A 25,978-nucleotide genomic window follows, 5' to 3' on the forward strand; every position below is an offset into this window, starting at 1 on the left:
AGAAAAAGAGCCAGAGTTGAATTTTATTATTTATATAGACATTTTGTTTACAAAGTAACAACAGTCCTCAGCTTCACTCAGTCCACCCCACACAGTCCATCAACCACTTCAAATGATGAAATATATAAATATATATGCTGTAAAAATAATAATAATAATAATAATAATAACAGTGTCATTATGTTATAAAGGCACTGCACCAGGCCTAAACCGGACTTTAAATTTCCACCCAAGGTCAGTTGACACATATCTGGAATAAAAGTTATAGTCAGTCTGACCTACCTCCTCCCATTCACTTACTGTGCAAACATTTCTAAACTTGGTAGTGCAGTACCTTAAAGGAAGACATAAAATGTCTGTGCTGTAGTTTCACAATGATCACCACCTTTATCAGATGGACTTCTTATTGCAGTCTTTGTGTATTAAACCCAAATAAAGCTGTTTTGCCTAACAACCTGCAGGCTGACTCGCAATTATCGCACCTAAAATCTAGCCTCCCATCTAGAGGTTAAAAAAAAAAATCAGAAAACCGTCTTGTGTTTGACAAACTAACACTGACAACCGAATAATGCTCAGGATTTCTCCCCAGCTATCACTCCATGTGTGGTTGCTTTGCACATTTAGCTTAAAAAAAAACAAACTCCCAAATACACACTCAAGTCCAAAAACGTTCTCTGTCGTCAACAACACATAATCTCTCACATCTCCACTAAATAAGGGATAACAGGTTTGTTTTGTATCTATGTGCCAGGGTTTGTTTGATTTGGTCACATCACTGCCACGAGCGTTAAGCTGTCTTCTAAAAAAATTCCAGTTCAGTCGCTGAAAACAGGCAATAGTTGTAAACACAGTTTTGGCATGTGCAGGATTAGGCACCATTCGAAAAAGGGCATCTGATAAAGCTCAAAGTTCATTTTTATACAAATTAAGTTTTTGGTCCAAGTTTGTTTTGCTGACATGAGTGAGACTGTCAAGAGTCATGTCATCATGCAGAATTATATTTGTGAATGTCTATGCTACATATAATGACAAAAAACTAAAACAATATTCATCTTGAGAAAATTAAGGCATACTGGTCCAGTTGCTGAATTTTCACATACAAAACAGCAAAATATTGAATGCAACAGCACCAAGATTAAGTACTGCATGATGGTTTATACACTTATTTTTGAAATGTAGAGTCCATGCATATCATGACTTAATTTGGCTCGATCTTTGAGTGCAGTGTAAGAAGGGACAGTTGTCTCTTCATGTTCCATGTTTATTCAGAGGCTCATAAACAGGCACTACAGTTGGCAGGTCGATCAAAGGCAGTATTCAGGCATGCTGGGAAAATGCTCTGATATGCCTCTTTGGAAAAGGAGTAAAGAAAGACAGAATGTGTGCTAATGTGTTTGCCATAAAATGTGTGTGTGTGTGTGCATTTTTGGGGATTGTGTGTCTACAATAGTGCATCCAGGTCCAGTTCTGGCAGGGGTTCCTTCCAATAGGAGAAACTGCTATAGTCAGGACAGTCAAAAGAAGAGCTTGTGCTTCCTTCTACAGAAAGCATGGGAAAGAAATGCTCCACCAACTCACTGAGGTGGGTGTACCTGAAAAACACACACACACACACGCACACGCGCACACACACACACACACACACACACACACACACACACACACACACACACACACACACACACACACAAACACAAACACAACATTACATCAATAAACATAGGCACAAAAGTGTATATGTCATCAGAAATAGTGGTTATACAAGTTGCTTCTCCATTGTCCGAATAAATAATCAACACTGGAAAAAGCAAATCCAAAAAAGGTGAAATATGTTTTTTACTTCCTCTGCCTACATGTTCTGTTGCACACTTACGAGGACTTGTTTCCTTTAGTCTTCTCTTGGATGAGCTCTCCTTTGGGGTTGACAGTGAATATCCTGGTGTCAGGTACGCCAACCTGCTTATAGGCGTAAGCATCCTGCAAAAGAGAATAACAGACAGCAGCCTCAGTGTTACTTTAAACTTTGTATCTATGTACACTAGAGCGATTGTTTGGTCAATAAGCACTAATCCATAAATCATTAACCAGTGGGGTTTTTTTTTTTATCCACAAGGAAGTTGACTTTACTTCCATTTCTAGGCATGTATTATAAGATCAAATTATAATGACCTAAAATAAATCAAAAAGAAAGACCAGATATCTTATGATTATGCAGAAAATCCAGCTTTGAGTTAGAGGCTATCATTGCCAAACATGCAACTTAGCACATGGACAACCTTGGCTTAATATAGCCCTCTCGCTGAAGGCTATTGCTGTATTAAGAGCCAATCTGCAGTGCTGCTTACGTTGGTCCGGTTGCCGAAGGCTGCGTAGAAGGGCTGTCTCTGGGGGTTGAACAAGTCCCTGATGTCACTGAGGCAGGCGATTTTAAACACCTCTGGCTTCTTCTCAATCACCTCCCTGCACAGGTCAGGACAGTTGATAGTTAGTTGATGAGTCAAAAGGGATTTCCATCATGTTTGTGATTTTGGCTCCTTGCATACTTTTAAATCACTTTCAATACAATGTAGTTGCTTAGTGTAGTGTTTGTGTGCTTTATGAATTTTGATGTAAATGAGTGACCACTAGAGGTGACCAGTATATTATTGTTCTGCACATACGGTAGTTAATTTTTCACATACATAATATAGAGCTTCTTGATAAGATATTTTATAGGCTGATATGACTTAATCAACCATATATGTAGTCTACAAACCCAATGTCAGAGTAACTGAGTGATCCCCCTGAACACAGATGAGACTTTGTGAAAGCAATAGAGATAATGTTATCCAAACAGAACAGAAATATGACACTATCTCTAAAGACATTCAGTATGTGTATATGTTACCTGTGCAGAGCTGAAAAGAGGCTGCTGGGAGCCAGCAGTACTGGGCCTTTAGGAAGAACAGTTCCTTTATCATTGACCCACTGCAGGTACTCCTTAGTGATGGCAGCCATACCAATAGCTCGGGCTGAGCAATACAGGAACTTATAGCCATTTCTGCAAAGAGAGGGGCAACGGTGTAAACATTTATTTATAACATGTATTTACTAAACCAGAAAAACAAACACGTCGATGTGTTTTAAACAAATATTTTATCACACTACGATTATGGAGTTTAATATAATGGGAATACCATGATCACTGCTGTTTGATGATTAACTAGAACTTTCATAACCATCTGATAACTATAACTAAAACATGCCATAAAGTTGCCCCCTCAATAATTTATTGCTTAATTTTAGGTCAGAGTGAATTCTCCACTGCTACAAATGCTATGGCTAAAGTTTAAGAGATTTGATTTTATATGCAAATGTATTTCTTCCATAACAGATAAAATTTAAATTTGGACTATGTACTCTGTTCTCCATCTCTTCTGTAGCAAAAGATTGGCACTTTAAAACAGAATTCAGTCTTTTCTCAATTAAACAAACAGCTGCAGTTGTAAGCATAGCAAAGGACATGTAAAGTGGGGACAAAACAGGAACATCTGGCAACGCAGATTTAAAGACTGTGTAAAGTGAATTCAGACATTTTCTTCTAAACATCTTAAATAGGTCATAAATGTATTTCTGAAAAATGTGAAAAAATAATTTCAACCATTTAGATTTGAATTGTGGAGCTAGGCTTCAAACCGTGTTTCAAAATTACTGTGTTCAGGATTTAGTGGGTGGGATTGGCTCCTGCTGCTGTAGGTATAAATACATTCAGTGCACACTACTACTACTACTACTACTACTACTACTACTACTACTACTACTACTACTACAGTCTACAGTTAGCCAGTTAGCTGCGTTAGCCACCGAGTTAGCCGCCGAGCTAGCAACTGATCTAGCGTCAGAAAGCTCTCAGACATAGCTTCCATGTTTTGGGTAGACGTAGTGACTTTGATTGACAGGTGACACTTGGTAGGGGGCGGAGTTTCAGTGAACTTGGTGGGCACGCCCACAATTTTTTTAATCATTCAAATTTGGCAGGGTGGTTAACAACACACTTTTCTGTGGTATGTCAAACTCAGAACACATATTTATTCTTACTTTACACAGACTTTAACAGACAGCTGCAACTAGAATGACATCAGCATGAAGTCATCAGCAGGAGGTTAAATAGATTTGTTTTTGCTTTTCTGATTTGAGTAATGCATGTTAAAGTTCAGGATAAGAAACTGCTATAAAAAGGTGATCCTTTCTATTTCACTGGTGACAAAAAATGAATGCCACCTACTGGTGTATTTTGTGGTAGAGTTTGGCAATGCCGTGGTGAGTCCAGTCTTTGCCAAACTGAGGTAGAATATGACCCAGAGCATCAGACCTGCAGGAGACAGAAAAGTAAGGACAACTCATCATTTTATAATGTCAGTTGATATATGCACATGCAATACAATTGTAACACCACAAAGCTAGTAAATTGACTGCATTTATATAGTGCTGATTAACCACTCAAAGAGCTTTGAAATACATGCCATCATTCACACACACATTCATACACCAATGGCAGAGGCTGTAAGCAAGTTGCCATCCGGCTCATACCAGAATACCAACTGTTACCATCTGGTAAATGTTACAGAACCCCCATATGGAAGTTCAACAGATTTAAATATTCATTCATCCCTACTTCCATTAGATTAATAAATAAGACTTTGTAAACAACAGGGTGAGGTGCATTGCTGTCATGTTGATGCTGCTATGATTGGTGTAATCCCCTGTGGGAATGTGCAATATGTGTACTTACTATATTATATTTACGTATATGTGTGTGGGAATGTGCAATATGTGTACTTATTATATGTATTTATTGAGTCAACAGGTAGCATTATATCATTTATGGTTGCGCAAATGTGCAATTCAGTCATGTATTATTGTTGCGCAAATGTGCAACTTTACTTTTATTTTCTTTCTTTGTTCTTAATTATGGCGGCAGTGGTCTCAGCACTTAGAGCCCAAGACAAATTTCCCTTCGAGGACAATAGTGTGTGTCTATCTATCTATCTATCTATCTATCTATCTATCTATCATCAGTAGTGATACAGCACTTTCAACACCCATTCACATACACACTCACACACCTATGGAACAGCTATCAGGAGCAGTTTAGGTTTTAGTATCTTGCTGAACCTTCTGATTACTGGACAACCTGCTGTACCTCCTGAGCCCTAGACACCCTGATTCACTACAGAACCTTGCTGTTCTTTCCAGGGAATTACATAGTGTTTATGAACTAGTTTAAAAGGGTAATTGTCTATGGGACTATTACTACACAACAGCTTGCAAGGAAACTAGTTTTTGTTACTTTGTGATGGTGCCATCTATGTCTGATATGATGACGCGGTCGTCCCAGTTCCACAGGTAGATGGTGGCTTCACAGCGGCAGGTACCCTGGTATTGAGTTGTCACACTGAACACCACCTTGTTGGCTCCATCACGCAGGTTTAAGTGCTCCTGTTTAAGGGAGAGAGCAGTAAAACAATACTGCAAATCAATTGTTCTTCTAAATAGCAGAGTAAAATATATTTTGTGTGGCTGTATGAAAGTGTATGTATGTGTATTTGTATGTGTGTATAACTCTTACTATTTGTTTAGAGGTCAGACGAAGTGATTTGCGGTACAGCTGGGTGATACACTGAGTGGCACTAAGGGTATCTGCTGACATGTTGGAAGGAATGGTGGCTTTTCGGCCGAGACCTGCTGCCTCATCACTGTCGATATCATCCAATGTGGCTCTGCGGAGACAACACACATGCATTAACACTTGCTGTGTATATAAATTCTGTTTGTCTGTCATACTGTATAAATTCACTGATAACTAAGTAACACTGATAAATACGATGATTGAGTTATTTGTTTTCCGCAAGCAGATATCTTAAACTTTATTATTGTAAAACACTGACTCAGCTACTCCTTGTTTGTCATTTTTATGAGAAGACGAACAACCACTTTTAGTGTCATGACCATCATTTTACAGAACATTGTGTATTAAATCAATAAATTGCTAAATTGTTATTATGAATAAAGCTTTGTCACCCTCTAGTGGTACAAAGATTAAGTGCCTGCTGTTTCAATAAAATGCTCCAAATGTTCTCAAACTAAAAAAAAATGACATATTATGCCAGCTCTTACATTTTCTTGACTATGTAAGGACACTATGTAGATTCATAGAGAGCTCCTCTGTAGATGAAGCGCATCCTCATAAAAAACAACTAGGTGCTTTTCAAGTTGCTTTGACTTATGCATGCAATTCCTCTGTTAGTAGTGTTAACCAAATTTAGCAAGGTCCTAATGAAATCTTGATGAAATTGCTAAAATTGCTTCTGTTGCTGCTTGTGGCTACAGTGTATGTACTATTTTTTTTAAATCCTTTTTACAAGTGCCTATGAGCTACAAAAAAAGATAGTATTTCTGGCCAAAACCTTCATATTTATATATTTACAGAAATGTTCGTTTGTGTGCCTTAAGATAACAAAATTAAATAATGATGAATAAAACATATGGTTAGTCCATCATTAGTCTGTGGATTAGCAGGACATTCACCAGATTGGAAATCAGACACAGTGTGTGAGGTTTTATAAGATTTATTTCTGAGTGAGGTGACTTACTTTACTGAGTCAGTAATAGGGGCCAGAGGTTCTTCTTGCTCTTCCTTGGAGTTCTTTTGCTGGAAAGCAAGGAGAAAACATTATCATCTTCCAACTAAGAGCATTGTTCAAGTGGCAATGGTGGTTTCTACTATTAGGCCATAAACAACCAATTACTTCTGACCTAATCTCCCAACAAGGCTACACCCATGAAAACCTGTTAAACCTGCAGTGCAGAACTTAACCATATAAATGAATGTCCAATGCATTAAAGCCCTTGCCAAACAAGTTGACACAATACTGATTAAGCCTACCATCACGTGACATTTCTGCGCAGTTTGGATGTTAATCATCCTGCTCTTCTGTACTTTCAAAATGTCATTGGCCCAAATGAATTAAATAGTGAAATGAGTCATTTCACAGGGGTTGTGTGTGATGCTCAAAACAATTTATTCACTGTTTTAGAGCTGCAACAGTAGGGTTACAGCCAGTGGTTTACTGGCCAGTGGAACGTCTAAACATATGTGTTTTTTACCGGTCATCTCAGCCAGCTGAGTACCCCCCCCCCCCTTTACTCTCACTGCCAGAAGCAGGAGGCAAAATTCTGGCACTACAGCTTTAAGCATAAGAGATGGATTATGGTGCTTGATTATTACAAATGCAAAACGTTTCACTTTTTGCTGACCCAAACATAATGACAAACCATTAGCAGGAGTTCTTTAATATCTACCTGGCTATTGTCCATATCCCTTCTCCTCCAGGAGAACCACCAGCGTCCAGACTTTTTGTGCATCTTGTCTTTCACCAGCCTCTCTACAGTACTCTATATGACACACCAAAAACAGAATGAAAAAAAAAATCAGCCCCGTTATCGTGTTCAATGACAAACTAAGGCAATACAAATGTTCAACATTATTAGGATATAGTGAAAAAAACAATAAAATACCTTTGGTAGGTTCTTCTGGAAAGTTGTCATTGATAGGACCATTGGAGCAGCCACTGCCCAGTTATAATAGCTGTGAACAAAGAAGCAGGCGATGGACACTCATGTATATAAACTCATTGAGAATGACCGTTGGAGCAACTTCATGAGACACAACTAATAAATAAAAACATTTTGAAACAACACAATGATTGTGCTGTAAATTGCAGTTTTATAAATTATTAAAAAATATCTTACTTGGAGTTAATGCAGATTACGAGGCTCGGATCCTCAACGATTCCTGGATTGTTGACAAAATCCTGGTATGTCACAATGTGCTCCTTAAACTTTTCTGGACAAACAGCAAAAAAAGTTATTTATTTATTTACTCATTATCGCTCCACTGTCAGAACATGTCCATATTTCTTCATGCTACACTCTTAATGAGATTTACCTTTAGTGATTTGGCTGGTGTCACCCTCTTGTCCACACAGGGACATGCTGACATCCATATTGTAGGAGGTGGAATCTGACAAGTACTCTGTGCCACTGTCCATGGCTCCGCTACCCACAGACTGCGGTGACTGGCTCCCTGAGCCCAGCTCTGCCCCTTGTTGAGATGCTCCTTCTGCCTCACTGCAAGGACACAATACACTCAATGTCATTAAACTTCAAATGTTCCACATTAAACAGCAACACTTATTTACTGTATAACAGGACAATTATTGGATTATTCAAGTGTGACATCACTGAATAGGTCTTTCTGTTTATTTATCTATAAGTGTTTGAAAACTGCACACATTTTGGTCTGTCATTTTCATAATGTGAATTTTCTAAGAATATCCATTATGTGTCTTCTCACCTCTTGGGGAAGTAAAGTGCTGCCACCTCAGGGTTAAGAGATGTAAGATCATCCAAATAAATATCTGTTGGTCCCAGATGGTGATTACGTTTGCCTGTGACAGAACAACACATGAAGTGATGAGCAAGTAGCACACACTCTTAAATGACTGAAATAATGCCTACAGTGTGCACAATTCTATTAAAAAATGAACACCTTTCTTCTTTTCCTGTTGTTCCATTTTTGATGATCCCTCCAAAGGGTTGGCTGATCCTTCTGCAGTAGTCCAGCTGGCCCCATCAGCTTTTGGTGCAGCCTTATTGGTCAGTGAACCTACCACTGACCCATCAGTCACTCCAGGTCCACTGTCCTCCTCCCCTCCCTCAGCGCCAGGATCTATCCCACTGTCCCCCTCACTGACAGGACCACTCCCAGTAGAACCCTGTTCATTTTGCTCAGATAATGCACCTTGCCCTTGTAGATTTGATGATTCTGTACAGACAATGTTCCCATCTGCTTGGACCATTGTCAAAGTGACTCTACCGTTTTTGCTTCCAAGGCTAATTGTATCAGCCACAGTGCTAGCATGCTCAACACTGATTGTACTTACTTTACTTGCAAGGGACTCACCATCATTAATTAAACTAACTGAATAAGAAACTGAGTCTTTGCTCTCCTCCTGCCCCTTTGTGGATTCTTGTGCCTGGGATGAGTCCATACTAGTCTTTGCTGATGATGTACAAGACTCTGAGAGGCCACTAGGAGTGGACTTGGCAATGTGAAGGTCTGTCTCTGAGGATAAAGGCATGGCTTGCATGGAGTGGCTACCTAGGTCTAGGGAATGAGTCCTGGGTTGTGGTCTGACCACTGTTATACTGCCCACTCTGCCACAGCTGATCACAGGCTCATAGCCCATGTCAAATGAATCCTGTCTCTTAATGGTGCGGAAATGAGAACTGTTAGAGGGGGAGATGTGCTGTAACTCCACTGGTGTCCTCTCCGATTGACACAGCTGTGAGGGGGAAGGCAAAGAGAGAGTGTGTCAACATGACAGTCTCCACTCACCACAGCAAATGCTGGCTGCAAAAACACATCTACATCAGTGTCTGTTTGTATTGCCATACCATAGGAAAACCTCCCCAGTTCCACTGCATCTGTGGCCCAGAGGACTCTTGGGGTTTGACCAGAAGCTCAGAGTCGCTCTTAGGAGAGGAAGGCCGACTATAGAACACACTGCTGCAGAGGAGAGACAAACAGAAAAACATAGGTTAATGTATGGATTAAAAGGACAAGACACACTGAATAAATCATTATAACTCTACCTCTATCAACAGGTACTAATCCAAACTTCCCATGTAAAGCTGCTCAATACAACAAAAAACAAAAACATACACACATACAACGCATTTTAAAGATTAACCCTCCTCACCTTTCTGAGGGTGACTGATCTCCGTCTGAGTGTGGATGAGTATCTCTGCTCTGTGGTGAGCTCAGTTCATCATTTGGTTCTTCAGACAGCGAGAAGTACACTGATTTACTTTAACACACACACACAAATATAGTTATTAACTACTGTGTAAATGTAAATATGAGCACTGAACAAAAATGACTTACTTTTATTGACAATCCCACTAAGAATCAACATCATAGTTTTTAGCTGTATAGTTTCCAACTGCTTTGAACTGAAATGCATTGCTCACATTTTTATTAAAAGGAGTCACTCCGAAAGGGAGTTCTGGAAAATTAGTGCTGGTCATTAAAACCATAAGAACCATAAAACAAATGAGTGTCAAAGGACAGAATTCTGGATAACCACTACAGAGGTTAAGGGCAGGTGATGGAGCGAGTTCTGGTATCATAAATGCATCAGTAGTTGTTGACAATAACAGTAGAAGTTTGGTACCAATATGATGAGATACACAAAGTAACACAGATATAAGGTATGATTTACCATTCAGAAACTGAAGCTAGTTGAGATCCTTAAATATGCAGATGAATCAAAACCCCTTTTCCAAAAGCATCTTAAAGCGAATCATTCATTAAATCAATCTTACCTTCTTCTAAGAGGGCCTTTTTAGAAATAACCATAAATTAAGAAGAACTTCTCTTATCCCTAGTGGCGTTGGTTTTATTGACTGACCTGAGTTGCAGTTGTGTGAGAGACTCCTCTTTAGTAGGACTCTCTTGTCCGGTCTGATCACTTTCTCTCTCCCATTCCTTCTCTCTTTCTCTCTCATCTGATGACGAGCTGGCCTCCTCTCTTAGGTGAGTGTCCGAACGCATGCGTTTACGGCGGCGTTTCTTCCTGCGGGCACCAGACCCAGCAATGGAGGATCCTTCAAGGGACTCCTCAAAGTCTTCAGGGACCTCACGAGGGATCGGGGATGTGCACAGATGAGCTGGGACTTCAGACTGTGGGGGATAAAAAAAACAGACAATGTGGAGGGATGACACCAAAAATGCCAAACCAAGGCTGTTTTACCACAACTGATCATTTATAGAGCCAAAGTTAATGGATCTGAAATCGTTGGTCAACTTACCTCCATGTTTTCATTTTCTTCCACAAAAAAAGCTTCTCCATTAACCCCTAGCTTCATGTGCAGGTCCACGGATTCTCCATTTATCTCAATGTCCACCTCAAACACAGTGATGATCAACACAGGTCAAGGGATGACCAACGACAAACAAACAAGCAGACTATATAGCATCAATGAAAATATTGGAGTGAAAAGCAAGATAGAAAAAGGACTCACAACTTTCTCTTTGGAGCGTAGCACACCCAGCTTGCCAAAGCGGACATGAAAGGGGGAACACTGGAACGATCCATCAGGCTGTCGCACCACAATGACATCGATCCCTCCCGTGAGAGTGGCGGGGTTAAGTCCACGGTACAGCTCCTTCACCGTCACAAATACCGTCTCCGCCAACTGGCCCACAATATTCATGGTTTGGGACTGGTAAGAAAAAAAACAAGAAGTGAGACCAGTGAGGCCAAAAAGCATGACACAGACAATAAAATCTGTCTACGTTCAGTGTTTTTTGTAGACTGCGGGTTGATACTTCATCGTTTTTAAATCGTAGAAAAAACTGAAATTGTCATCCATTTATAGCAAACAAAAGACAATATTAAAGAATCATAACATCTCATTTTAACGATTTTTTAATTAAAAAAAACAAACAAAAAACAGATTATATGCAAGAACGCCTAATAAACATACTATATTAACTATGTTGCATATATTTTTAACATAGCAAATCAGTAAAAGAAAGTTAATGTGTGATATAACCCACTTCATACCAAGCACAAGTAAACAATTAAATATTACAAGACTTCAGAGTTTTAGGCCAAGGAACTTAAAATATTTCCACTAAGCTGAAAACAGAGAGTCGTCTCTAACAAGGTGACTTACTTCTAATGTTTTGACTAAACATCGACCTTTGGAATCAGGTCCTGTTCATACGTAATGAGTTAGAGGGCAACAGCTGGGAGGCAAAAGCAGATATACGCAAGACACTTATCTTGATGTTTGTCACTATAAGATAACAGGAGCAGCTAATGTCATTCTCTTGACCACTCACGATGATTGTGTAAAAATGTTCATAAGGTGGAGATCCAAAATACTTACACACAAGTGAAAAGTTAGGACAGACTTTCTAGCTATTTTTAAAAGGGTAGTTAATCATCAGTGAGGTCAAAATAAGATTTAACTCAATTATTCCCACTGTGAATCATTTTCTCCTCAGCAGGCCAGAACATGCCCAACAAAAAAAGACTCCAGAAAGCAAAAATCTTCACCAAAGGCTACTGAAAACATCCCATTAAGCCAAGTTTGTACTTGCATCAAAAGGATTTTTTCTTTAAACTTAACAAGCACACCAATCACCTAATTTAGAGAGTTTGATCGTCATCATAAATCCACTTTTACATTCCTGTGAGAAAGAAACAACAACTGTCAACCCTCAAGGTGAATTTGGGGCAGGCACTGAAACATAAAGAGTGACCATAGAAAGACACAATGAATCAAACCTCTACATAGCATTATATGTCAAAGTCCTGCGTACTAGTCTCATGTCTTACCCACATTGAAGGATGCAGATGTCCCTTCCCAACCAGGCTCCCTTGTTCCCTTGACCTTCCTTCTGCCATAGGCCACTTTTATACAGACTTTCTCCACCACAGAAACTCAACAACTGTCTCAAGAAACTTTATCTCCATTTCCACCAGAGGAACCTGTCACCTCCATTCCCCTGAATGCTTGGCCACCTCTCAAGTCTCAGGCCATTTAAATTGTGACATGTCTCTCTGTGGATGTAAGGCTACATTTTTGAAAAATTAGACAACTGAGACATAGCTACAAAAGTTTCTACAGTGGATTATCCTAGCTGCTGAGCTAAATCGGATTTTCCACTTGATCAGTGATCATCAAAGATGACAGCGCTCTAGTCCTCTCTGTCCTTAGCTAAGAGGCAAAATACAGCAATCTATGAGAGAGTCCTGGTATATTCAGTCAAACACTAATGCTTCCTCTATCTCACACAATTTCACAAGCACACACTACACATATACACCCTCCTGTCACACCGAATTCATACTTCCCCACTTGCGCTGCACATGACAGCCAGACCAGCAGTTTCTGAAAGGCTTGGACAGGCTATTCAAACACGCTTGGCATGAAAACGCACACACACAAACTGATCGACCAGACAGTTTCTGGGCTTGACCACAGCTCTCTGGGCCATCAGAGATGAGGGGACTCTCCAGCAGTCATGATCCACCAACAGTGTGAAATCCTTCAAACGGCCGTGCCAACTTGGGAGGAACTCAAGCAAATAACTTGCAAACTTCAATGGATATCATTGCCTGTGTTGCCTATGGGGGAAGACAAGATAAAGAGGTAGGTCTATGTGGAAAAGCAATGTCTAACAAATGTCGTGTAGCTGACTAGCCCCGCCGTGGAGTCAGAAAAAAAAACAGCATCCACTCTGGCCTGTCATGTGACTGATGCAATGAGTTACCTCTTTCTGTGCCCACTCAGGCTCATTTCTGACCGTATTTGATTTTGAGTGATACTTGACTGAAACTGCCAGGTCAGCTGTATTTAGGAAACTGAAAGAACAAAAGCCTGCAGTAGACAATGGTAGTGAGAGCAGACAAAATGTAGGCCAGTGGAGGGATGACAAAAGGGAAAAATGAAAGGTTAATAGTAATAAACAAGGATCAAATGTTGCAACTGTGGCAGTATGTTGTTACTGCACATTCCTGTTATCAATCAACACTGTAGATCGACATGATTTCAAATTACGTTGTCTTTAAATTCACTTGTCCTCATTGAGGGATTATTTTATTGTCAATTAATATGCTGTTTTTTCCCCCAAAAAAGTAATTTAGTCCATGTGATGTAAAAGAAAAAAGTGAAATTTCCCAAAGTGACATCTTCAGATGACTTATTATGTCAGGTCAACAAAATATATTCAATTTAAAATGATATCAAATACAGAAAAAGTGGAAATCTTCACATTTACATAGCTGGAGACAGTAAATATTTGGCAATTTTTGACTAATTATCAATTACAAAAATTTCTGCTGATCAATTTTCTGTAGATCGTGTAATCGATGAATCATTATCGGATTTACACACTAGGTCAAATGTCATAAGCTTCCAGTTTCCCAATGCTCAGTAACAACCAAGTACAATGGAAACAATAGGCTTGCCTTTTAATGAACTTTGCCTCCAAGGAGACTATTGCATCAGATTGCATGATTCATCACCATCATCATCGCTGGTTCAGACAGACAGAAAATCATTCCCTCCAGGTGAAGGATAAATCACTGGGATTAAAGCAAGAAAAGGTTAATGAAACTGAAAAGTTGTCCAGGAGGAAATGTGCGTAAAGTACACACTCCTTTGTGGTTTTTTCGTGTTTGTGCCAGTATATTATTTTTCCGCCACATTTGCTCAATTTTACATGAACTGGAATGAGTAATTACCATGGAAAAACTATAACTGGAAACTTGCTGTACATAAACTGTACAAGAAATATGAGCCAAATCAACCAGATGGTGGTGCTGTAATGAAAGTTCTAAACTGAAAAACATTCATATGAATATAACATTTTGGATTTTGAACCAATCAACACTGATTTTGGTATACAGCCTTGAGGGACCGAGATACACATTTCTACTAAGCAAAATCGGTTGACAAAACCAAAATATCTTGGCAAAGAGCAGGGGGAACAAGGCTACCAAAGAACGTTGAGTCTGACCCATAGGGGGAGCCAGAAATACCACAAACGTGCATCTGGAAAGCCGGTGGACAGAATTTCACCAAAATTGGTGTATATGATCTGGAGGCAAGTATTTATCAAAAACTGAAATCTGAAACCCCATACTGATCTGTGAAAGTGGATGTGGTCTATCACATATTTTCTCACATATCGAGATGCCTTTAGGTAACTTAATCCTCATTAAACTCACTAGAGACGTCCTCTGCTTTGCGCCTTGAACATTCACACCGAGTTTCGTTCAAATCCGATGAAAGTGGCATGAAGGATTTAAACAGTTATAAACAGCTGACATTATTAATACAAGTTACATTGCTACATACCGATTTACACACAGCTGGATTAAAATAGAAAACTATTGACTTCCGCAGCCTTTTACACTTCTACGCAGTGCCACGCTCCAACGCTTCAAGACACTAGCAAAGAAATGAGTTCGCTATTCCGTTAACTCAAACTCTTTATAACTACAGAGGCGTCCTACAACTACGACAACAGGAGCTTAACTTTATTGAGAAAGAGCTTAGAGCTTTGAGAAAGAGTTAGGTCCAGTGTAGAAACGTCTTCACGACTGTTACGACACATATGTGTATAAAAGTCGCAGGCCAAAGTAATATTCTTTGAACGCCATGACCGCTAGCTCCGACCTCTTAACACCTCCGTTACAGCTGAATGTGTTATTAACATGAGTTTATTAGTTCTAGGTTGGTAATGAGAGTGTAAAAAGAGACTTACCTTTCGAGTCGCTATTCACAAAACATCATACAAAACAGTGCAAACCATCCGGGTTTCCTAGTGTGTTGCGCCTGCGCCTAACACAAGTCAATCACTATATTAGCCAATGAGCAAACTGGAAACGAAAAGAAGACCCGCCTCCAACGTTAACATGTAAACAAAACGTGAAATTATGCATCAAGTCCTGTTTTTAATTTGACACTGTACAACTAAAGACTTTAAGGTATGAGTCAATTAAACTATAAAGACCTTCACATACTTAAGCTTTCTCACAAATGTGGGTTTTGGCTGTGGATTGACGTGGAGCATGTTTGTTCAACAGTTAACTCTGTTGAAATTTAGGTCAAAGTACCTCACACACAAAACTCGAAGCATACTAAAGATCTATCCCTGTACGGGTTTAAAGACTTACCACAGAGTCACTTCAAACATTTCAGGGTCAATGTTAATCAAACCCAGATAAAATGATTTCACAGTGCTGTTAAAGAAATTATGTAAAACATAAGTACATGACCAACGTGGTAAAATTCCCCATGGATAAATAGAAAATGCATGCTGTGTATATGCATCACATGAAGATGGTTCATAATAGTGACACTGTACTGAACATTCCCTGCATTAACTACTCCAGCACACAAACGCTCAGAGTACTCTAGGACCAAATAAATGTAGTTGGAGCCTGTCTTAAATTGTTTTTTGACAAGATTCCACTGGAAACTGCACATCTCAAAAAGTTATATGTGATGTGATTAGGGATTTAGGATTTTTTAGTTTTTAGTAATACTTGATTTATTTTATAGCAAATTTGAGCAATTTGTGGAATACATTACAGACACCAAGCTATAACTTATGCTATTTGTTTTATTCTGAGACACAATTTCACACAGTGAAATATTTATTATGACATTATTTATGTTTTTGAGCATATAATGAACTCCAATAATCATTTGCTTATCCACAGTGTCTTTTGCTCACATCTTCACAACCTTGCCACTTTTTGTCTTCATCTTTATTCCCTGAAGAGTTTTCATGTTTCAGAATAGTATCCGTGTGGTCCAGCAGAGGGCATCATTGCATGTTCACAGAGCCTCACTAAAAAGAGCCTCTTTTCTTTGCTTCCACTCTTGCTTTGTATCAATCTCGCCATAAATTGATCTCAACGAACGGCTCACCAGGGACTCAAGACTTACTTTGTTGATGATAAAGTAGAGATTTTTTCGACATTCCTAAAATAAAAGACCCAAACATGAGGATATGTAATGAATAGTAATGTCTGAATGTCAAATGTTAAATGCATCAGTGAAAAGGTGAATTGTTATTTTACAATTAAAAAAAATACACCTTTATATTTCTGATCCATTATACTCATGCATTGGACAAAACGTGGAAGGGGCTGGGGTTGAATTCAATTTGGATTTTAAGCATTTAAAGATATCCAACCCAACAGAAATAAACTATTTCTACACCACAATTTATAGGAGAAGATGAGGATATATATTTTTTGTAAATTTGTGTACATGTGAATACATGTGAGTGTGAAATATCCTTAGTAATAAGAATTAATGAATAAAGTAGTGGACTTTGCTGCAGGAGCTTTAACTGATTTCCAGCGTCTTAAAATAATCCTGTAGGCTGTGACCAAGCCAACCGTTACGAATGAAAATACACACTTTGACACATTTGGCATTTGAGATCTTTCCCCCAACAGACACAAACTGTGTGTCAGAGGAATTACTAAACCAGACCATTCACTTACTACTCCTTCAGCTTTAACCCACAATGTTCTGACCACTGTGCACTCATATATACAGTACAGACATGTTCCAGTAATTGGTTTGCACTTCTAACCACTATCCTTCATTATTTTCATTCTATCAATCATTCTATCTATATCTGAATGGAAAGAAAGATAATAAGATATTGTGGAATTGTGGAAACAGACAAAATATTTTGACAACATTTATAGTGAAAAACAGCTTTGTCTGTGAATGAAAAGTGGCCAACATTTTTTTATAACATCAAATTATTGACAAGTAGGTATTACCTGTTTCTTTAATAAAGCATGATTGGAAAATGTGAGCAACCACAAACAGATGCTACATCCATGACATAATTGAAGGTGTTCCCTGCATGTTCAGGCCCTAGTGATGGCCAACCAAACTGCCTATTTAAGGCCTTACAACAGAAACAAAACTGCTCTGCCTCTGCTCACAACTCTCTCTCCATGTTTCCACACTCCACACGGAGCCTCCTCTAAATGTTTAGGCCCTTTTCTCTAAATAAGGCAGCCTTATCGTAGTTCCTGTCATTTCTGCCTTTTTTCCCAAACATCCCGAACAGCGTCTGTGGCAGTAGCAAGCTGCAGCCTGTGCATTCTTTTGCCTTGTATGGAGAAATGGCCTGGCCTGGGATGTCTTTGTATGGGACAGGCCAGGCTCTCCATTGGCCGGGGCAGAAAGGGGAGGGACCCACTGGCAGTCTGATTCTTTAAACAAACTTTTCAGTGGGACTGCCTGCTTCCCTTCCCACTGCTGTGTCGGAACCAGACAAAAGGGGTTTGAAGGACTCCCACATATTTCTACCTGAAGCCAAGGTGAGAAATCAAGCTGTTTTTACCAAATGACTACATGAATATAACATACATAGTGTGAAAAAGCTCATATTTAAGACATTTAAAGAGTACTGTGAGTGTAAATTCTCTTGGTTCGGTGGCACAATGCTCAACTGTCAGTGCTGAGAGTAAAGGGAAAGATAGAGTTACAGAAAGTGACTGAAGTGGGTATTTGATTAAAGTTACCAGATTAGATATAAAAGAGATGTTTTATGTCTTGATCAAGGTGAAGAGATATCTGTTGGGGATGTCCACCTTGGACCTGTGTGTGTGTATACAGAATATTTGTACTGTGCGTGTGTGTGTTTACTTCCATCTTGTCACTACGGCACATTAGACAGAGGAATTTCTAACTGCCACTGACACATTTAGATCTCTCTGAAACAGACACAAGTTCTCATACACACTTTTGATGTGCAATTTCGTCTTCATATAGGTGATGAGAGCTCACTTTGCTCTGTTTGTTTTTGAAATTCCTGACAGTTGGCCTTTTAATCTTCACTTCAGTAGTAGTGACCTGCAGGACCTGAAGTTAGGGAGAGGGATGACAAAGTGTGTGTGTTCATGCTGGTCAGAGGGACAGAGGAGCTTTGTTATACCAAAGGGATACGAAGGGTCCACAGAAGGGCTTTGGTGGGCAGAGAACAAATGCAATTGTCAATGCAAGCCAAGCTGTGGCACGTCAGCCAAATGCTTACGTCGTTGGGGTCAAAAATAGTTGTTCTCTGTGAATCATTGTTGATTCATTCTGTGCAGAATGCAAAAGGTTTTAGTTGTTGCTACAGCACCAAGCTCAGTAGGACTGAAAATCAGCTTTCCTTCCACACAAGAAATAAGCTGTGAAAGTGATCAAAAAACTATTTAGAAACTGAGCTCATTGATCTGGCTCAAAAACAACCAGCCTCTGTCAGGAGACAGTATCCTGAAGCCAAACAAGAATGCACAGTAGAGATAACTAAATTCCAGTTACTCAGAGTGGACTGTTTACATTGGAGCCACTTCATTTGAGTACCAGCACATTGTCTTACAGTCACACAGTTGCAGCCTAAATTGCTCTAATTGTCTGGTAATGAAAACACAGGCGGGAGCGAGACGCTGTAATCAGACCGAGGAGTTACTCGGTTCCTGAAACCTTACATTGGAGCTAGAAGCTGTTTTGTTTCCAGCTTCCTCACTGACCGTGAGATAGAGAATGGGAGGGAAGCAGGCCAACAACATACACCTTCCAAATTTCTTCACCTTTCTGGGATATGGAGGGTCAAAAGCAGCCAAACAGTAGTCATCAAATGAAGTCTTTAGTGAGAGAAAGGAAGGAGTGACAACTGTGCAAGGTAGTTTTTATAAGTAAGGCTTCTTATGCCACTCAAAAATGTGAATTCCCTTCCTGTAACCTTTCATACTGAGAACTTAAACTTACAGGTCCATTTTTGGATGTATTATAAATGCTACCATGGACTATCAAGTTATTCATTAAGATCATAAATTTTGCCTAGCCTGGTCATGCTGATTTGCATCGACAATAAAATGTACAATTCTTCTCTACAGTAGCGTTCATTTGTATAGAGATGAGCAGACAGAGGGAAAAGCTTCTCAACAGAAACAGATAAGCAGATGAGGATGAGATAGGCAAAGCTGATCAAACTCTGCTTCCACTGGCTTCTCTGTGAGGCTTCAGTGACTCATAAAAGCAACAGAAACCAGACACAAAAATGTAATCTGCTGCATTAAACATGATGACAGATAGTAGTGAGCTATTATTCTAAAAGTGTTGTGAGTACATGTCTGTGCAGCTGTTGCAGTAATGTGCTATAAAATGAATATCATGTAAGGGGTGTAATTTGTTGCCAAGATGCACAACTATGTTCAAATGTTACTGGTAAACAGAATAATCTACAGTATACCATTTCTCTTTACACTTTTAAATCAATGATAAACATATATACAGTAAATACAGACATTAAATAGCAAATTTAAGTAATTAAGAAATGCATTTCATATTTAAAGAAAATTCAAAGTAAAATGGATGTGATGCAACTTAGTCTGATGAGACTATATACCTGAAAATAACCACATCTTGATTAACTATCCAAACGCCATTCATGACCCCTTTGATGATTAGCAGTCTTGAAATATGTAATTTTGATGTCTACATTTGATGTACTATCTGTCTTATATTTAACGCAGCCTGTATTTATATGAGGAACTTTGAGTTGCCATCATCTTTAATAATGATGTTTGAGAAGAGAAGACATGACGTGTGGACATGATTAATGCTTTAGAAATATCTCTTGTTACAGCTCCCCAGGATGTAGGACTAAGAATATAAAATACATTTAAAGCATTATTTTTATGAGAGGTGTACTTTTTTGACTTTCAAGGTGTAGAATAAAGAGTGAAAATGGATGGAAGCAAAACAGCTAATTAAAGGGAAGGCAGTCTTGTTGCAGTTCACCAGAGTGAATGGTTTAGTAAGTGGCAGAGCTCACAGGGCATGATGTCATACTTGTGTGACTCATCAGCCCAATTGATCAGTTTCCTCCTGCACAAACCAGCCTGTCCCTCTGTCCTCTGTCTGCTATTTCCTGCTGGATTTAACACAACCACAGAGGACAAACACACATAAACACATACACACACATGTGACAAATCCTTGTGGACCTGAACATGAGTGACAGGTCTAATTCTGGAAGGATCTGAAGTTAGCTGCAGTGTGCACTGTGGAGACATCTCATTTTCACACCTATCACTGTACCCGTCATTTAGGGTGACAGTGATTCTCTCTTGAGAAGGTGGAAGAAAAAGATAAGTGAGAGAGAGAAGTGTGAGAGAAAATATGAAAAAGCATCATAAATGCAGTATTCCAGCTTTAAGCACTATAATACAAAATATAGAAGGTTCAGAGCATCACTGGATTTTAAAATATCTAAATGTTTTCAAATCAGGATTCATTTAAAGCATTCCAACTGCTTTATGTATGTATATGTTATAATTGCATTTTAGGGTTGTTTTATTTAGTTTTTAATTTTATTGTTGTATACATTTGTTTTTTTTTTGTTTTTTTTTTCTATATCACTATTTTTTTGAGCTTCTGTAGCAATGAATTTTCCCCACTGTGGGATCAATAAATTTATCCTTATCCATATCCGTATCCTTAATCTGATCCAACCCATGAATCATGCATTCTGAATGTGCACAGGCCCAGATCCAGCTGCCACCATGTCAAGCAAACGCGCCAAGGGAAAGACCACCAAGAAGCGTCCCCAGAGGGCCACCTCCAATGTCTTCGCCATGTTCGACCAGTCTCAGATCCAGGAGTTCAAGGAGGCCTTCAACATGATCGACCAGAACAGAGATGGTTTCATCGACAAGGAGGATCTGCATGACATGCTGGCAAGTTTGGGTAAACAACCTTGTTCTCACTAAATTTAGTTTTTGTGGCTACAAGTGGCGATCGACTGGAAATGTGCCTTAGCTTGAAAGATATTTATCTCCATATATATAGACTGCTGTGTCTGATGTGCCTTGTAAATGAAATAAAATATTGGATTATATGTCACTCTTAAAGGTTCCTTCAAAGCTGCTGGTTTGGATTTCATTTAGTTTCATTATTATTGAATTCATAAGAAAAAACATCCTCTTAAAATTTTCATGACCAGACTTTTCTTCTGTTTTAACAGCTAGCATAACAATAAACATAGAGCTCATAGAGCCCAGAACAAAAAACATCTCTAATGTGCTGAACACTGTTTTATACCTCCCCAAATTTTCAAATGTCAAGTGCTTTCTGTTACCCTATAGGTAAGAACCCCTCTGATGAATACCTGGAGGGGATGATGAGTGAAGCACCAGGGCCCATCAACTTCACCATGTTCCTCACCATGTTTGGAGAGAGGCTCAACGGAACAGACCCTGAGGATGTCATCCGCAACGCCTTTGCCTGCTTTGATGAGGAGGGATCTGGTGAGTCACATTTGAATTGATCTCAATGGCACTGGTAAACATGACAGTGTTGTGGAGCTGGTCCTTTCTGTATTATGTTGGCATGTTTAATGGATGTTACCTATGTCCCAGGTGTGATCCATGAGGACCATCTGAGAGAGCTGCTGACAACCATGGGCGATCGCTTCACAGATGAAGAGGTGGACGAGCTGTTCCGTGAGGCGCCCATTGACAAGAAGGGCAACTTCAACTACGCAGAGTTCACCCGCATCCTCAAACACGGCGCCAAAGACAAAGATGACGAGTAGATGGAGGAAACCGACTGCCTTGGGTCCCCACACGCACATTGCACCACAAATCAATCCCTTGTTTCTACCTTTATGGACCCTGTATATTTGACAGAAATTGATACATGTAGAAATATATCAGTCTTTTTATAAATGGGCATCAGTGGTCATTGTGTTACATTTATTTAGATCTGCACATTTTATAAAAGTTAGGATCTTGGGATTAATTTGTTATCCACAGAAATATTCTGCAATACACTACTTTTCAACTGTATCATCATTTAAAGTTATCATGAAGAGAGGTGTATCACAGTATCTGCATCTCATCGCTACGAGTCTAATGCGGCTTCCTACTCTTTTAGGCTTCAGCTACTTTAACAGCAGTTGTTCTGACATTTGTAGATCATTGCAGGAAACCTAGTTTGACTTTAGAGATGCACCGAACACCAATATGTGTGTGTGTGTGTGTGTGTGGGGTTAAGTGTTTGGACTGCCAGAGTCAGTGCTACATGCCAGCCATGTTTACCTCTTCCTGCCAATTAGCTACCACATCTGCACAAGCACTGCAACAAGTCTCCTCCTCTGTAATATTTGTATCCCTGTATCATGGAAATAGATAAAGAAATTAATTATTATGGTTGTGTTTATTGGTTTTTGACAATCAAAAGTAGAGAGCACATCCTCCCAACAGCTGGTTTGTGTGTATTTGTTGGAAGATCAGGTATGTCTGTGAGGATTTCAGGGTGGAAATTGCTCAGGCAAATAAAGTAAGTTTATTCATGCCATTGACCGCAAAAAGTGTAGATTTGTTTGGGTTGTGTGTAAGTCATTGTATCATGTATGTCCCAGACTGTTTCAAAGAGGTGTCTCTTCACATTTAATATTCCTACAGCACCATCAGTCTTCAGATGTTGTAGTTCTTTGTCCTACAAAGCCAGTGTACTTGACAATAAACATTTTCCAGTGAACACTGTAGTTGCATTGCAAGTATGATTGCACCAACCTGATATTTCTCAAATATTTAGTTTCATCATCACAACACAATATAAGATAACTTTGACATTGAAATAAAGCAAATTTATTCTAATTTAACAATAATGAAAGTTTTTTTCACTAACATGAAGTGAAGTGGCTGCCTGGACTTTTTAAAAATAATTTTGAATAAAAAAAAAGTGTGCACAATTTGTAGTCAGTGGGCTGAAACGTGCAATTCTATTAAGAGTCCACAGCAGCTTTGTATATTTTATAAGGTAAAGAAAATCAAAAAGTCCCTGTTCTTTAAATGTTTTCTATTCAAGGAAACAAATACATTCCATTATTAGATTACATGATCATTTAAAGCAAAGGAAATTATATTTTACTTTTAGAAAAAAAGAAAAAAAAAGAAAAAAAAAGTACATACTTTGAGCATCAGAAGCTCTGGAAGTGCGTAAAATGCAAGTTATCAAAGTTTGATTTAAAAAAAACACCTAGATATTATTTAATGCTCAAAGCCTCAGCCAATTTACATCATTAGGACAATGTAAATGAGGTTTCCTCACATTTGATTGCCTAATATAGAAATAACTCCTGTCACACTGTCAAATAAACAAATCTGTTTAGACTGACAGTCTGTTCATATAGTATCTCACAGCACATTTTGACTTTAAATAAAACAAAAAAAAAACAAACAGGTTTTACTAATAGGAATGATGGTGGCTCCATTCTATCCACATATCCTTAAAAATCATGACAACATGAACAATACTGAAGCAGCTTGATAAAACTCAGCCAATCTTTTTTTTTTTTTTTATTGACACCGTTTATCCTACTGTGACATTTCAGAATGTTTCACAGCACATATTGCTCATAGGTAATAGAGAAAACCTCTTCAGGGACTTTAACATTCATTGATGGTACAATTTGGTTATTTTCACAAAATGTATTTTACAAAAGTGAAGTGTTTATAGGTAAACAAACTGAGAAGAAATAGAATTTATGAAAAACTGAACTTTTATTTCTTTGAAATGTTTATACAAAAACACATTTAAAGTTTAAGGCATATATTGCACAGACTATTGAGAAGTTTTTATATAAAAAAAAGGGACATCATCCCTCAGTCGTAGGTTTAAGGCACAGCAGCCAGTCATACTGCTCATGGTCAGTCATAATTCACAACATGAACATTTCTGAATGCATTTGGCTGTAAAGAAACTACATTTTGAGAAAATGCCATTACAAAACAAAGAAAAACAACAAAATTGACCATGAAAATATTTACATGCATCGTCACATTGTCATCTCTGATTTAAGCGTCATTTTGCATCTAAAACCCGATATAAACCTTGCTATGTATAAAACCTGCCTGCCTAACACTTAGCCAGCCGTTTCCAGAATCACAAACCTTGAGGTGTTATCACAGTGGCATGATGTTGAATGAATAATAAAAATATCACTTTAATACTTAGTACTCTACATATGATCCAAGCCTGACATGACCTGTGTAAAATGAGGTATAACTGCACATCAGTCTACGGTGTACCTGTAACAAAAAAACCCAACTCTGCTGACATGCACAGAAATCAAATAGCAGTAAGGAGGCACACACAAAAAAATGAAGTGGAAATACTAGAAGAGGATTTGGGGATTTTATATCTGCTATGAACAAGAATACAGAGATTGTCTGGGGTCAGTGCTCAGCGGTATTCTGACCTAACATCAGATTTCCTCAAACTTGCACATGCAAAATAACAGTTTGAACTGACCACAGTATTAAGATTCACCTCACATTTGTGCTACAGCATTATTCCAATAGGAACCCAACCTTTCCACATGACCTAACAATAGATGTCCTGCTGGCATTTAGTTGTGTATTGTGGTTTATACTAAAACAGTTTCATGGAAACTACAGCTTTATGAATGATTAGAAAATTCTACAGAACCCATTTCTAAAGCACAGATGAAGAAAAACATGATTTATATGCTGTTGTGCCTTTAAGAAAAAAGAAAAAAAACAAAAAAGAAAAAAAAAAAAAGCCATTTCAAAGTATCTGCTACATTTGCTTTGTCGACACATGGTATGCATTAATTAACCTCTTTAATTTTAAGACATTCTGGTTTGAAATGAACACTGACCAAATCCTAATTATGGATAAATAATCTTCCCTCCAAATAAGGAGGATCAAACATTTAAAGTGTTTTGCACCACAAAAGATAAAGATGCCATGTGTTACAGCAAGTGTAATGTTTCACATCAGGAGCTGTACAAGCTTGATGTCATCAAATTGATTTCAGTAACTGATCCAATATGACCTTCTCCTCCTTCATCCTACATCCACAGACCTCCCCTGTCAACAACAGCATCCACTTGTACATAACCGATAAAGCTTGCATTAAAAAAACAAAAAAACACTAAGTTTAACAGATACACAGAAAATACAGTTTTTTGTTTGGATAGGTTTATAAATTGGAAAAAGGCAAACAAAGAGACGCATGCTACTTAAGAGCATGCGTTGAGTAGCTGAGATGACAATTCATGAGGGTCAATAAATCCCCTCAGCTAAAAAGACAGGAAGATGGCGAGACGTGTGAGCAAGATGGAGACAGACACATTGAAGCGAGTCGTGCAGTCAGGCTCGCTGCAGTACAATCAATTCCCCGTCTGCCCATCTCCACTCCAAAAAAGTGAGAAGAAGAGGGGAAATGTGGCAGAGTAGAAAACAGACTAAATTAAATTAAAATTCTTCTGAATTGCACAACCATTGAGGACTATGA

General features: G+C 38.7%; 2 protein-coding genes across 3 annotated transcripts; one reads left to right on the forward strand and one right to left on the reverse strand.

Annotated features, from left to right (window-relative positions):
* Positions 1-3: 3 nt before the first annotated feature.
* Positions 4-15,503, reverse strand: LOC128356139 (phosphatidate phosphatase LPIN2-like). Of its 2 annotated transcripts, none has more exons than XM_053316583.1 (20): positions 15,389-15,503; positions 11,128-11,328; positions 10,915-11,010; positions 10,515-10,786; positions 9,804-9,911; positions 9,499-9,610; positions 8,591-9,386; positions 8,396-8,489; positions 7,988-8,169; positions 7,792-7,885; positions 7,558-7,627; positions 7,342-7,434; positions 6,633-6,691; positions 5,609-5,759; positions 5,330-5,478; positions 4,265-4,351; positions 2,888-3,040; positions 2,346-2,460; positions 1,874-1,977; positions 4-1,592 (listed from the first exon to the last, which is right to left on the reverse strand). In XM_053316583.1, exons 2-20 carry the CDS (start codon positions 11,317-11,319, stop codon positions 1,442-1,444), a joined length of 3,078 nt encoding a protein of 1,025 aa, XP_053172558.1. In that variant the 5' UTR covers positions 11,320-11,328; positions 15,389-15,503; the 3' UTR covers positions 4-1,441. The 2 variants fall into 2 exon arrangements, with proteins under 2 accessions (XP_053172558.1, XP_053172559.1); XM_053316584.1 differs by lacking the exon at positions 15,389-15,503 and adding an exon at positions 11,785-11,869.
* A 2,435-nt stretch (positions 15,504-17,938) lies between these two features.
* Positions 17,939-23,008, forward strand: myl9b (myosin, light chain 9b, regulatory). Its single transcript, XM_053316590.1, has 4 exons — positions 17,939-17,981; positions 21,194-21,399; positions 21,798-21,959; positions 22,071-23,008. Exons 2-4 carry the CDS (start codon positions 21,216-21,218, stop codon positions 22,244-22,246), a joined length of 522 nt encoding a protein of 173 aa, XP_053172565.1. The 5' UTR covers positions 17,939-17,981; positions 21,194-21,215; the 3' UTR covers positions 22,247-23,008.
* The last annotated feature ends 2,970 nt before the right edge of the window (positions 23,009-25,978 follow it).

The sequence above is a fragment of the Scomber japonicus genome, chromosome 3 (assembly GCF_027409825.1).
Source record: "Scomber japonicus isolate fScoJap1 chromosome 3, fScoJap1.pri, whole genome shotgun sequence".
Taxonomy (NCBI): domain Eukaryota; kingdom Metazoa; phylum Chordata; class Actinopteri; order Scombriformes; family Scombridae; genus Scomber; species Scomber japonicus.

Bases quoted from the DNA above. Each gene is read 5' to 3' on its own strand.
- myl9b (XM_053316590.1), top strand. From the start codon at position 21,216: ATGTCAAGCAAACGCGCCAAGGGAAAGACCACCAAGAAGCGTCCCCAG. The intron at 21,400-21,797 runs GTAAACAACCTT...GTTACCCTATAG, and splicing joins TGACATGCTGGCAAGTTTGG to GTAAGAACCCCTCTGATGAA. The intron at 21,960-22,070 runs GTGAGTCACATT...CCTATGTCCCAG, and splicing joins CTTTGATGAGGAGGGATCTG to GTGTGATCCATGAGGACCAT.
- LOC128356139 (XM_053316583.1), bottom strand. From the start codon at position 11,319: ATGAATATTGTGGGCCAGTTGGCGGAGACGGTATTTGTGACGGTGAAG. The intron at 9,611-9,803 runs GTGAGGAGGGTT...TCTCCTCTGCAG, and splicing joins GATCAGTCACCCTCAGAAAG to CAGTGTGTTCTATAGTCGGC. The intron at 3,041-4,264 runs GTAGGTGGCATT...CTCTCTTTGCAG, and splicing joins CTCTACCACAAAATACACCA to AAATGGCTATAAGTTCCTGT.